Here is a 13,906-nt window from a genome sequence, read left to right as displayed (position 1 = left end):
TAATAACCAATATAGTAAGAGAAGAACCCAAAAGGTAGGTAAAGTAACGCTTAAGGTATAAGATTATATGGCAGCACTAAAATTATCCCAATAATGGAAACCAATATTGGCGTTGAGATGGTTGTCTCGGCTCGTGCAGCTGCATCCCCTTTCCTTGGTTCAGGGCAGGGATTAAAAATTTGTGATAGAACATGTTTTTGATGTTTATTGTAAATTTTGTGATTGTAACGAAATTCCCTTTAGTACTTTGTGTCTTGAAAACAGTAAAGATGATTTGTAATAGTATTGTAATATTTAATAAATAAATATAATTTCATCGGTACGTATTTGTTTTGAGGCCGGCTCTGGTATTCACAACAGAGAATTGCTTGAAGCATGATTTATGGTTGGGCTGACCGCCTACTGCGATTGCGACAAAAGGGACGTTTATCTCCGGTCAAATACTTTTAAAGGGCCATATAATCTTATACCTTAAGCGTTACTTTATCAAAGATTTTTTGATTGAAAAGCGTAGGTACCATCGGTGGACATTAAAAGATGGGACAAGATGACAGTTGTATAAAGTCAAAAATTACAAAATTTGTGTCGGTTAAATTTGGTTTTTTACGAAAAGGTTATAAAAATTATGACGGGGTGAATGACGTTTATTTGTCAAAACCATCAAGTTAAAGTTTAGTTTATTTCATACTGAATGACATTGTTTGTTTTCCCAATTAAATGGTTGGTAATTATTCAAGAATCGGTTTTTTGGCGGTCAGGACAGGTAGGTAACAAAAAAACATTGAAACTCGACGGGGTAAGAGTTGATTGCAAAGAGTGATGTCAGTGTGACAATAGCTAATCTGCCAATTTGGGACAAAGCGAAAGTTTGATACACAATGAAAATTTTTTGGATGTCCCAGGTTTTAATGTCCACCGATGGTACCTACTACCTAGCTATTACCTTATTATAAGTAAATGAAATGAATAATTATAAATTAATTATATTAATGAAATTTAATATACAGGACAGGTGTCCTCGAAATGGATGTCAAAAAAATCGGTGGTTGGTGACGATGAATAAAAGTTAAATACAAACATCCTTTCTAGTATTTCATACTACTTTACTTTATTTTACCCTACGGGCTTTAAAGGATTCCTATACTTTACAGTTCTAAATAAACTTACAATTCCAAAATCATTCTTTTTTCTTTTTTAAATTAACCTACATTTTCTTTTATTCCCCACCCCTCTCCTTCTCTATCCTTTCCCTCCTCTTCCATACCTCTTACATACATCCTTTCTAGTAAAAGTCTTTTTGTTTTTGAGTTACAGGGTGTCCCAAAAATGGCGTACTAACGGTGCACTACGGTGTAGAAGAGACTACCGTAAATCGAAAAAAATATTTTAAATCCACTACGGTAACATTGCAAGGTAATGACGTACGAGTACATCTTTGTTTACATTGTATTACCGTTAATATTAATTAATGTTATCAAAATAGGTCAACACCAAACAACACGATACAAAACGACATAAATAATTTAGACTTGAGTTACAATGATATACATGTTATTAATCAAAATTTTTACTACCATCAAAATTTTAAAGAACAAATTGAAGATGAATTCAATAGAACTCTGAACGAATTTGAACATATACCGGGTGATCAAGAAGGACTGTTTAAGTTGGCAGTACAATGGAGAAAAATTTTTAATTCGGTTATTTATAACACTGCAACTGGATATGTTTGGTTGGTTTATTTGACAAATATCTGATATAGGTATAGCATTAATAACGACAAGCCACCAACAACCGGAAGTTACTCCTGTTATACGATTTAAAATACGATCCAGTGTTACCAACTTAAACAGTCCTTCTTGATCACCCCGTAGAACCATTTAATAGACCACTATTACCTAAACAACAAAGCTCCAAAAAATTCTTTGCAATAATTGAAATTTTAAATCAGTTCGGCTGGCTCACTGCGTTCGGCAGCCAATCTACCAGCCGCAGCACATAAAACTTCATTTTTGCTCCTCATAACATAATTTTATGAGCAGATATTTATAAAAAACTGTTTTTGAAAAAAATTTCATGTTTAAATTTTTACATCAGAATGTGGCTAATGGCGTATAAAATCAATATCTACAATCCGTTTTGAAAAATGTTTGATAGCTTTTGAATTAAATCAATTTTAATGGAAAAATTGCTTTTATTGGTACTCGTTGACTTTTAGTATTGTAAATTTTCTTTAACAATAACTACCCTGTAAAACTGACCTGCTTAGATGAATTTGTTCGGTTTTACGAATAGAGTTGTAAAGGACCCACAGGGGTGGCAATAAAGATCCCCTAATAGATCTTATTGTTAAATATTGGGACATTATGTCCTAAATCATGAAACAAATACAAATTTGAATATCAAAATGCGTTTATTTCAATAATACCATATGATAAAATTAATTTAACATGGTAAAATTGCGTGAAAATACCTGAGTGTGCATATGCCACAAGGTTGAATAAATTAAAAAACTAATAATTGAGAAAATGCCAACATTTGACCTAATTAACCTATAAATTTCATGAATGATAAATTAGGTCTGCAAAATATGAAAACGAAATTATAATTTTTAGGGTCAATTTTGCCACCGGCGGTAAAAGATGAATCACCCTGTATAGTGGAGCTCTAACAATTATCAGATTAAATGGTTCAAAACAAATTAACCAGACAAATAATATAAAAGTTAAAGAATTACCAAAATGGGAACGAAGACTAAATAAACGCAGAGATTTAGGTAGAATAATTTAGGTAGAATAACTCAATATTTAAAGGGTATAAATTCTTATCATCTAAATAATTGTATTCAATCGATTTTAAATAAAAACAGAATACATTGTTTAAAATATAAGGAATATAATAAAACATTTATAGAAATTAAAGACACTTTATTACAGAAATTAAATATTTATTCTAAACGACTAAAAAGATATAAAAACAATAAACAACGGAAATTTGAAAACCAACTATTTAGAAATAACGAGAAGTTGTTTTACAAAAATTTAGCAGATAATAAAACTCAAAATAATAATGGTATACCAAATATAAATGAAATTAAAGAATTCTGGTCAAACATGGTAAAATGAAGTTCAATTTAATAATCAGGCAGATTGGATTCCTCATTTAGACAATGAGATACAAGATAGTAATAATCCACATCATATTCAAATTAGCCTTGAAATTTTAGTTAAAATATTAATAGTTCACATAATTGGAAATCCCCTGGAGGTTGGTTAATAGTATATAACGGTATTAGGCCGATATGGGTTATATAACAGACATGGTTGAGGTATTGTAAAATCGAGGCGGAGCCGAGATTTTATAATCAACCGAGTCTGTTATATCCATATCGGCCGTATGTTGTTTTATAGTTTTCTTTATACCAATAATACTTAACATTTAACGATGATTTATTTGTAAGACTGACATTTCTCTTTACTTCAAAAATTAAATTTAGTTGTCATCTGTGCCGTAACCGTAGCAACGGTAGCAAAAATAACGGCCTCGCTCTGATAAGTTTGAATAACGGCCTAGTCTGTTATAGGTATCATATCAATCAAGCATTGAGTACTGATAAATCCTAATAACAGTATGGTATAAAGAAAAAAAATTTACTTGTATTCATAAATGCTTACTTGATCACTTCAACGGATTTATTAGGGAACCTAACACATTTCCAGAGTTTTTGGCCCATGGTATAACATATCTGAAACCAAAAGATTCCGATACTAAAAATCCATCAAAATATAGGCCAATCGCATGTCTGCCTACAATTTATAAAATTATGACATCTTGCATTAAAGTAATAATTTACGATCATTGTCAAAAATTAAATATACTTAATGAAGAACAAAAAGGTTGTGTTAAGGAGTGTTTTGGTTGTAAAGAACAACTCATAACACAGGTCTACAAAATAAAAAAAAAAAATTGGTGCCGCTGAAACTTAAACGTGATTTTAATGCATAGGGTCTAGTGATCTTCTCAGTAATATTAATTTGTAAAAACTACGTACAGTTTTTGCGGTAGCCGCAGCGATAACTGTTTGCCGTTTCACGTATTTAGTGTTGGTGTTTGTTTAATAAAAAACGGTCCGAAATAAAATCTTCGAGATATTTTCGTCAAAAAGTATCTTATCTAAATGTTCCGAATACATTTTGTTATGTTTGTGGCGAATATACGATAAAAAAATGTCGAAAATCCATATTTGAATTTGTGCAAAATGCATACCTATTTCGCTTACTTCAACATGAAAATCAAAAAGGTTGACAAACCTTGGATTCCAAACAATGTTTGCAAAACGTGTAGGAAACATTTAAGACAGTGGAAGAATGTCAAAAGACGTCATTCGAAGTTTAGTGTGCCTATGGTTTGGAGGGAACCAAAAAACCGAAAAAAAAAGATCTATCCCGATCTGGAATCCGCCAAGAGACGTGTGCTTGTAGTTGAGGCAACATCATCAAAACCCCTACCTTTTACTCAAGCCGCTACATAATGGTAATAAATATGGTGCAGAACCTATTGCTCCTTCCACTAAATTAAAGGAGGGGTATCAAAACAAATTTCTGGTTTTGGAAAAATTGAAGTACCATGCATCAAAGTCCATTATCTACGAGTACATAATCATTTGGATAAGTTTCCTGCAAATCTTGGCTCTTACAGTGAGGAACAAGAAGAGCGATTTCATCAGAACCTAAAAATTATACCAGGGTCGATGGGCTACACATATGATGGCTGACTACTGCTGGGGTATCAGGCGTGAATGTCCTGAAGAAATTCACTCAAAGAAATAACGAAAAAGAAGCTTTCTTTATGTTCAGTAATGTCATAAAAGGTGAAAAATATGTACAAGCAGCAGTTTTTGGACACGTGTCATATCTCGGAAACTACACGTAGATTTAGAAAAAAATCTATACCATTCGAATCAGCATAGCAGGCATAATCAAAAACAGTTTTAATCTTTCCGGCACCAAATCCACTGTAGACCTGTGAATAGATACGGTAATAATGGAACAAGCTAGAAAAAATAATAGAAATATTTATACCGCATTCATAGACTACAAAAAAGCCTATGATTCAGTACCACATTCATGGTTAATTAAAATTCTTAAAATTTATAAAATAATTTGGATTTGATTAACTTTTTATCCCATGTTATAACATTTTGGAGAACTACTTTAAATTTATCAATAAACAATACTAAATTAAAATCCGAGCCTATTCAAATTAAACGGAGAATTTATCAAGGAGATTCTTTAAGTCCTTTATGGTTTTGTCTAGCCATTAATCCTTTGACAAATCTATTAAATAGCACTGGATATGGTTTCAATATTAGACTTAATAATACCACACTATCCAAATTAAATCACCTTCTTTATATGGATGACATAAAACTTTATGCATCTAAAAAGAATCACATTTTATCTTTACTAACAATAACTGAAAATTTCTCAAATGATATTGGCATGAGTTTTGGTATTGGTAAGTGTAAAACGCAATCAATATGTCGCGGTCATTACGAAAATTTAGAATATATAACTAAAGAAAGAGAAATCATTAAAAATTTAAATAAAGGAGAATTTTATAAATATTTAGGTATTAATCAATCAATTAATTCTATTATCAACCGGTCTTTGACTTCTATTCATGTTAATTCAACTTTAGAACCAAACGGACTATCTGGTGATGACGGAAAACGCCCTGATGGGATGACTTTAGTACCGTGGATTAAAGGTCAACCTTTGGTTTGGGACGTTACTGTCGTAGATACACTTGCAGACAGTTACGTATTGAAAACATCTGAAGTCTCAGGTTTTGCCGCTGAAATGGCTTGCAAACGCAAACATAACAAATATAGTTATTTCGTCAAACTACATACTCGTATTTAAAGGTTTAGCCTTTGAAACCTTAGGCCCTTGGTGCAAAGAAACAATAGATTTCATTAATGTCATCGGAGACCGACTAATCCCGGAATCAGGGGTTTCAAAATCTAAGAAATTCCTTTTAGAGAGGATTTCCCTTGCCATCCAACGTGGAAACGCTGTAAGCATTCAGGGCACTTTTCCAGATTCCGTATTATTATCGGAAATTTTCGCATTGTAAATTAAAAATAATTAAATAAATAGATTTTCGATCAAATCATATTCAACATTCAATTATAAAAGAAAATTTAGAAAAACAATTTTATTTAAGAATTAAATCTATTTTAAAATCAAAATTAAACGGTAATAATAATAATAATAATAATAATAATAATATTAAGGCAGAATATAGCCTAAGGGAGTGCGTTTCGGCTCAGGGACGCGAGGGTCGCGGGTTCGATTCCGATCCAGGACGAAATTTAAATAAGTAAAAAAAAAAAGGCTATATTCTGTCCAGTGATTCGGAAGTCACGTTAAGCCATTGGTCTCGGTCTATTGAGTTGGTCATCATGCCCCTCATAGATTTGTAAAAACCAGTCCTAGACTGTGTAACAAATTTTTTTTAATTTTTTTTTATAATAATATCTTTTAGATATAGCTGTTCCAATTTCACACAATATAACACAGACATATAACACAAAAATTAATAAATATTTAGAACTCTCCGTTGCTATGAGAAATCTTTGGTGTTTAGAAAAAATTTCGATTTTACCACTTATAATTTCAGCAACGGGAATAGTACCGCAATCTCTTTTTAAAAATTTAAAAATTTTGAACTTAGAGAACACATTGGTGGTTGAAATTCAAAAAGGTATATTATTATACTCATGTCATGTCGTGAGGAAATTTCTTAACATTGACACAGAACATAAAACACAAAAAAGTCAAAATGTGGAGGCGAGACGCCGGTAATTATGTTGATAATCACTGCACTATTACTTGATAGTATTATCCGTAATCCGTAATCCGGCAAAATTGCCGTGCCGCCGGGTGGTGGAGGATTTTTTTTAATAATTGACTAGCTGACCCGACAGACGTTGTCTTGTCCAAATTTCAATATCTAAATTTGTTTGTGATCGTTTTGTGAAAAGCTATTGAAAATGTGTAAACAAAGTAAAAAGGAAGTGATCGAGTTTGAACCATGCGGTTTTGTTCCAGAATTTAAGTCACAATTTAATTAAGTCAGAATTTCATGTCCAAACAAATGATTTATTTTCTTCCATTAAATTTGAAATCACAATGAATCTCAAGCAGTTTTATTGGATGATTCAAAATGATTGTGAATAAGTATTGCAACTATGTACAAAAATTTATGTGGCACCTGTGTGAATGGGATAGAGTTGACATTTGTATGACATTTCATAAGCGTGCATTTGATTTTTATAATTCCATTACACATTGATTTGACAACTTTTAAAATTGCGCGACTATGAACTGTCAAAGAAATGTCAACTCTATCCTACCCACACATAAATTTTCGTACATAGTAGCCAGATTTATCCACAATTATTTTGAATCACCCAATATTTACATTTCGATTTCGATTGCAAGATTGATGTTCAAGTAAACAATCCGATTGGTTTGATTCCCAATTTCACAATCAGCTGTCAAATGACATTTGTGCATGTAGGCAAATAAATTGGAATAGAAATAAAACAACATCTACATTTGTTGGACAGATCGCGACACAACAAAAAAGTAAAAGCAAATGTAATTTTATTTTAATTTACTGAATTGCGTTTTTCCAGGTTTTTCTTCAAATCTTCCAGATTTTTTTTTCAATTGAAAACAAAAAAAAAGCATCAAGCAAATATGTTATGATCGAGAGTGCTTACAAAAATTATAATTTTTGAAATTTTTCCGAATTTTCCGACTTTGCTTTGTAACTGTTCCAAGTTCTTTTTTCCGAAAACTTATTCAAAACCCTAACAAACAAAACCAAAAAAGAATTAGGCGTAGCCATCGGTCGAATCCTGAGTTACGGTCTTACAAAAAAGCACTTTCCGTTTTCCCCGAATTATTTTAATTTACTTTTTCCAGATTTTTCTCCAAATCTTCCAGATTTTTTTTTCTATTGACAACATTCAATTGAGTTATTTCCATCCCGGGGCATATCGAACAAAAAAAAAGAATTAATCAAATATGTCGTTCCTATCGTCAGTTATGATCGAGAATGCATACAAAAATTATAATTTTTGCAGTTTGCCCGAATTTTTTCAATTTCCTTTGTAATTGTCCCGATTTTTTTTCCTGAAAACTTTTTCACGACTATAACGAATAAAACAAAAAAAGGAATTAATTATGCATATCTATCACAAAAAAGGACTTTCAGTTTTTCCCGAATTTTCCAATTTTCCGGGCAACTTTTCCAATTTTTCTTTACATAAAAACCTCATACGGATTATTACGAACATTAAAAAAAACATTAGCCAAATCGTTCCAGCCGTTCCCACAGAAAAAAGCACTTTCAGTTTTTCCCGTAAGTGCTTTTTTTGTGATGGATATGCATAATTTTTTTTTTGTTTTGTTCGTTACAGTCGTGAAAAAGTTTTCAGGAAAAAAAAATCGGAACGATTACAAAGGAAAGCCGAAAAATTCGGGCAAACTGCAAAAATTATAATTTTTGTATGCATTCTCGATCATAACTGACGAAAGGAACGACATATTTGATTAATTCTTTTTTTGTTCGATATGCCCCGGGATGGAAATAACTCAATTGAATGTTTTCAATAGAAAAAAAATCTGAGAGATTTTGAGAAAAATCTGGAAAAACTAAATTAAAATAATTCGGGGAAAACTGAAAGTGCTTTTTTGTATGAACTCAAGACCATAACTCAGGATTCGAACGATGGCTATGCGTAATTCTTTTTTGGTTTTGTTTATTAGGGTTTTGGATAAGTTTTTGGAAAAAAAATTCGGGACAATTACAAAGGAAAGTCGGAAAATTCGGACAAATTTCAAAAATTATAATTTTTGTATTCACTCTCGATCATAACTGACTTTTGGAGCTACATATTTGCTTGATGCTTTTTTTTTGTTTTCAATTGAAAAAAAAAAATCTGGAAGATTTGGAGAAAAATCTGGAAAAACGCAATCCAGTAAATTAAAATAAAATTACATTTCCTTTTACTTTTGTGCTGTTTCGCGATCTGTCCAACAAATGTAGTGGTTGTTTTATTTCTATTCCAATTTATTTGCCTACCCTACATGCACAAATGTCATTTGACAGCTGATTGTGAAATTGGGAATCAAACCAATCGGATTGTTTACTTGAACATCGATCTTGCAATCGAAATGTAAATATTGCGTGATTCAAAATAATTGTGGATAAATCTGGCAACTATGTACGAAAATTTATGTGGCAACTGTGTGGGTGGGATAGAATTGACATTTTTTTGACAGTTCATAGTCGCGCAATTTTGAAAGTTGTCAAATCAATGTGTGATGAAATTTAAAAAATCAAATGCACGCTTATAAAATGTCATACAAATGTCAACTCTATCCCATTCACACAGTTGCCACATAAATTTTCGTATATAGTTGCAATACTTCTTCATAATCATTTTGAACCACCCAATAAAACTGCTTGAGATTCATTGTGATTACAAATTTAATGGAAGAAAATAAATAATTAGTTTGGACATGAAATTCTGACTTAATTATTAAATTGTGACTTAAATTCTGGAACTAAACCGCATGGTTCCAACTCGATCACATTCCAGGCACATCACACATTTCCAGCATTTCAGCAGTGTAGAATACTGCCGATAGAATTCATCTCCCATGTAAAATTCCTCATTTTTACTTTGTTTACACATTTCCAATAGCTTTTCACAAATTCACAAAACGATCACAAACAAATTTAGGTATTGAAATTTGGACAAGGCAACGTCTGTCGAGTCAGCTCTTCGCGATGTTATAATATTGGGTTACCCTCCGGATCGACCACTCTTCTTCTAATTTGGAAAGAATGATACCACGTAAACGTCAAATTCGCCTGTCAACTCTGTCAAAGCTGACAACCGGAAATCAGAAATGCGTTTAGATCACAGTGGTACCAATTGTATTTATATTTCATGTACATAAAAGACATCAAATTCATTGGAATTGTAAACAAGTTTCATTTAATAACCACACGAAATTCAAACCGTATAAAATATAGCCAGTACTATTGATCTCAATGAATTGAAGTTGTAAGGTTGATTAGGATTGATTATAGCTAATCAAAATGTTACAAAAAAAATATTCAAATCGGTGAAACCGTTTTTGAGTTTTAGCGAGGCTAACGAACAGCGATTGTAGGTGATACGAAGTGCACCGGGTCAGCTAGTTTATTATAGTTTTCTGTGTGGTTTCGAGATGATTAGCTCTTCCGATGAAAATCCTGGAATTGTCGAAGCTGCAAAATGCTGCCATTAACAATTTGCTACATACCTGCCAAATCGAGAAAAACCTATGAAAAAATGTATGGACTTTTCCGGAAGTGATGCATTGAAAAAGAAGTCAAGAATACCACAAAAAACCTCATATCAGGGCCGTAGCCAGCCTTTGGTTGCAGAAAGGGCAGGCGATTTTCATGGAAGGGCTAAAAAATTTAAACGTAAAGGTTAAAGGTAGTTTATTATTAGAGATATAAAAGTTTAAGAAAGAACAAAAATGTAGTGGTATGTTTAAATACACCTTTGCGATGAGTACCTAATTAATAAAGCTGTAATTTTCTGTCACGCTTGTTATTAAATTTTGACAAGAACAAATCGAAATCAATTTCCTGCGTTCGTTTTTTCTCAAAAGCTAAATAGACCAAGTCAGCCATACGCTGATGTGTCATTGCAATTCTTTGAGGACGGTTAATAGCAATTACTGTCGAAAATGAAGATTCGCAGCAAGCTGTACTGCATCCAAAAGTGGCAACGGTGGAGAAGAGATCGTACGTTTTCCTGAAAGCTTCTCGCAGCTTATACAGATGTTCAAATTTGTCAGCATCTGATGGATTTTCTTCAAAGAAACATTTTACCACTGAGAGTTCTTCTTTGGAAGGAATGGTGGCACCTCAAAGAAAGATATAATTTATTGTTCTGAATTAAAATAAAATCACTTCTTTACAAAAAATAAAAGAAAAACCTACTAGGTTTTTTATACTACATACCTACGAGTAGTTTCTCCAAAACTACCAGTTTTTCGTAATTGAATTCTTCTATGCTGCTGATGGAATTTAAAAGTTCTTCGTTCTCACAGAATCGTTCATCCAATTGTGTTATTACTAAATCAATTACTTCGAAATGTAATTGTCTCATTTGCGATGGTTCATTATCATTATTACCTGTGTTACATGGTAATTTTTAGAAAACTACATAGTCTTTCATAGACACAGGAACTCTCTTTTCCCGTTTTTTAGAATCAAAATTAATTTCTGATGTTGATGCCTTAGTATTGCCCACCAATACTTCTGACTCCGTAAAAATTTCAGGAAATATATCCACTTCTCTTAGTTTTGCGATGCGTTGCTTTACAGATTTTATAACCGACAAAGCATCTTTCAAACTACTTGAACGGTTTTGCAAAATGGCATCTGCAGGTTCTAAAATTCACAAGATATTTCTCATAAGCATTAAACTAAAGCGAAATTCTATTCCAAGCATGACACTTTTCAATCCAATGCATTTAGCAACATCTTCTCCAGTAAATTTATCACTTTTTATGATGGCATCCAGTGTTTTTAAGATCTCTTTAAAGTTGGAAGAAATAACATTGACAATTGCCAGATGACCTGACCAGCGTTGATCAAGGACCCTAACAATACTTTTACCTTCATATATCGCCGCAACTTTTCCGTGTTGGAAGAATGTGTGTAACAGTATACATTGATCGAAAAAATGTTTGATCTTAGCTACATCTGAGACCATTTTAATAACAACTAGGTGCAATCTGTGATTAGCACAATGTACGTATGGCACATTCCTCTTTAATTTCTTCTGGATTAATGCGGCAACACCTCCTCTTTTGCCACTCATGACACTGGCACCGTCGTAACATTGACTCAGAAGACGCGAAGTGTCTAAATTGTTTTTTTCCATGATATCCAGCGTCAGGTCGGTAAAGTTCTTCGCATCTAACTCCTCGAAGACTTTTCCATTTTTAACGTACCGGATGGCTATTGATATGTTCTCCCTATTATTTTTGTCTCGCGTTCCATCTTCCATCAATGTAAACCACGGCACATCAGCGTTTCTGATGTCTGCAACAACAGACTCCCGCACCATGTCTGACAAAATTTCAATAATTTCATTTTGAATTGCTGGCGATGTGTAATTCGCATTTTTCGGTATATGCTGTGCACATTCAGAAAGCAATGTATCTTTTTTAAGTGTGAATTTGAAAAGATTACTGAATAAACTTCGTTCAGCGTGTTCTTCTGCTTCATATGCACCTCTCAGCGCTAATTCATTAATCGCTAGAAATTGTATAATTTCTGCAATCGATTTAATGTAATATCTATGCTTTTCCAGTATATTATGATTGACTAGTGTGGATACAGAGATGCCCGTATTCTGTCTTGCGAGTTTTTCCTTCCACATTTTCATTGACGTTATGTGAACTTCGGTATTTTCATGTTTTGGGAAACCATTTTTTGAATCTAGAGCGTTCTTCCAGTTCCTATACCCCGTTTCGGTATATGTTTTTTCTTTGTTGGCAAATGGTTGAAATTGTCTGCACGCATAACAAAAGGCAGCATCACTTTGAACAGAGTATTCCAGCCATTTAAATTTTTTGTACCAATCTGAGTGGAAAGAACGACCATTAGCCTGTTTAGGATAAGTTTTAAGTTCCACTTGCTTGATAAGCTTTCCCATTCCAACTAAATCCGATGGCGCCGGTGTATTTTGATTTTTATAATTAGAACTAGTAGAGGCTATTTGAACATTATCATCGCCAGCCTGATGATCATTACTTTTGGGAATTGTAACGTGCGAGTTATTCGAATCTTCTAATCTTGATTTTTTAACGAAAAAATTCCTTATATCCATCACTACTAAATATGTACACTATCTACTGCCTATTAAATTACTTTTGTTAACCAACCACTAGATAGTTATTAGTCAGTACCACTTTCACCTTTTGACTCTTTAATAACACTTAAAATTTTGGTTCCACTCCACTAAAGGTAAGGCAAAATCTGAATGCTACAGAAATAAGAATTTCTGCGGCTTGCACTTGTGCAGAATTAACTACCGGAACGGGTGTTGTTGTTTCTTGGAAAAGAGTATTCTCAGTAAAGCGGTAGGCGATTGATATCGTAATCGCACAGCCGAACTACCGAACTGGCACTTTTTGAATATCGAATTATGACAAAAAAAAACACGATTTTATTATATCGTATTTTATGTTTTGGAATTAAAATACCAATTAATTACAGCTGACGAAAGGAATATTAACAAACGTAGGTATATCATAATCTGAGAAACACTATTTTAATAATAATTTATGTAATTTATTTCTTAATATAATGGGCTTTGCCATATTACATCTGAAATTTGCCCTGGAAGGGCAAGAATCTGCGCAGGCAGGGCTTCGCCCTGCCTGGCCCTGCGCTGGTTACGGCCCTGCCTCATATTGGAATATTTGGAAGAAAAATCAAAAACAATGTGCTCTAGGTATTCCATGCTGTTGCATACCTAGTGGTTGGGCAAGCAATGGTAAAAATCGTTAAACGGTTTCCGTTATTTTTCCACACTTTTATGTTTGAAGCCATGGTGATTATAGTTTTTGTTAAAGATGAACGTATCTCATGGGGTGACTGTCTCAGTTTTTTGAAAAATATAAAATTTAAAGGAATATGTTGATTTAAAGCGGTTTCCGAAGTTGATTCCTTATTTGAAGAGTAATTGTAGAATTGTACAAATTGTAGGATTAACGTTTATTATTCTGTTAAACATTAAATAAATAACAAA

At 32.8% G+C, this 13,906-nt stretch overlaps 1 protein-coding gene across 1 annotated transcript; it reads right to left on the bottom strand.

The window, feature by feature from the left end:
- Positions 1-11,542: 11,542 nt before the first annotated feature.
- On the bottom strand, positions 11,543-12,982 carry LOC138133236 (zinc finger MYM-type protein 1-like). The gene has a single exon (XM_069051068.1). It carries the CDS (start codon positions 12,980-12,982, stop codon positions 11,543-11,545), a length of 1,440 nt encoding a protein of 479 aa, XP_068907169.1.
- Positions 12,983-13,906: the final 924 nt, after the last annotated feature.

This window comes from Tenebrio molitor, chromosome 6, assembly GCF_963966145.1.
Source record: "Tenebrio molitor chromosome 6, icTenMoli1.1, whole genome shotgun sequence".
Taxonomy (NCBI): domain Eukaryota; kingdom Metazoa; phylum Arthropoda; class Insecta; order Coleoptera; family Tenebrionidae; genus Tenebrio; species Tenebrio molitor.
This window is presented reverse-complemented; position numbering and strand designations above follow the sequence as displayed.

Excerpts from the sequence above, each read along its gene's own strand:
- LOC138133236 (XM_069051068.1), bottom strand. The coding sequence starts at position 12,982 with ATGGATATAAGGAATTTTTTCGTTAAAAAATCAAGATTAGAAGATTCG.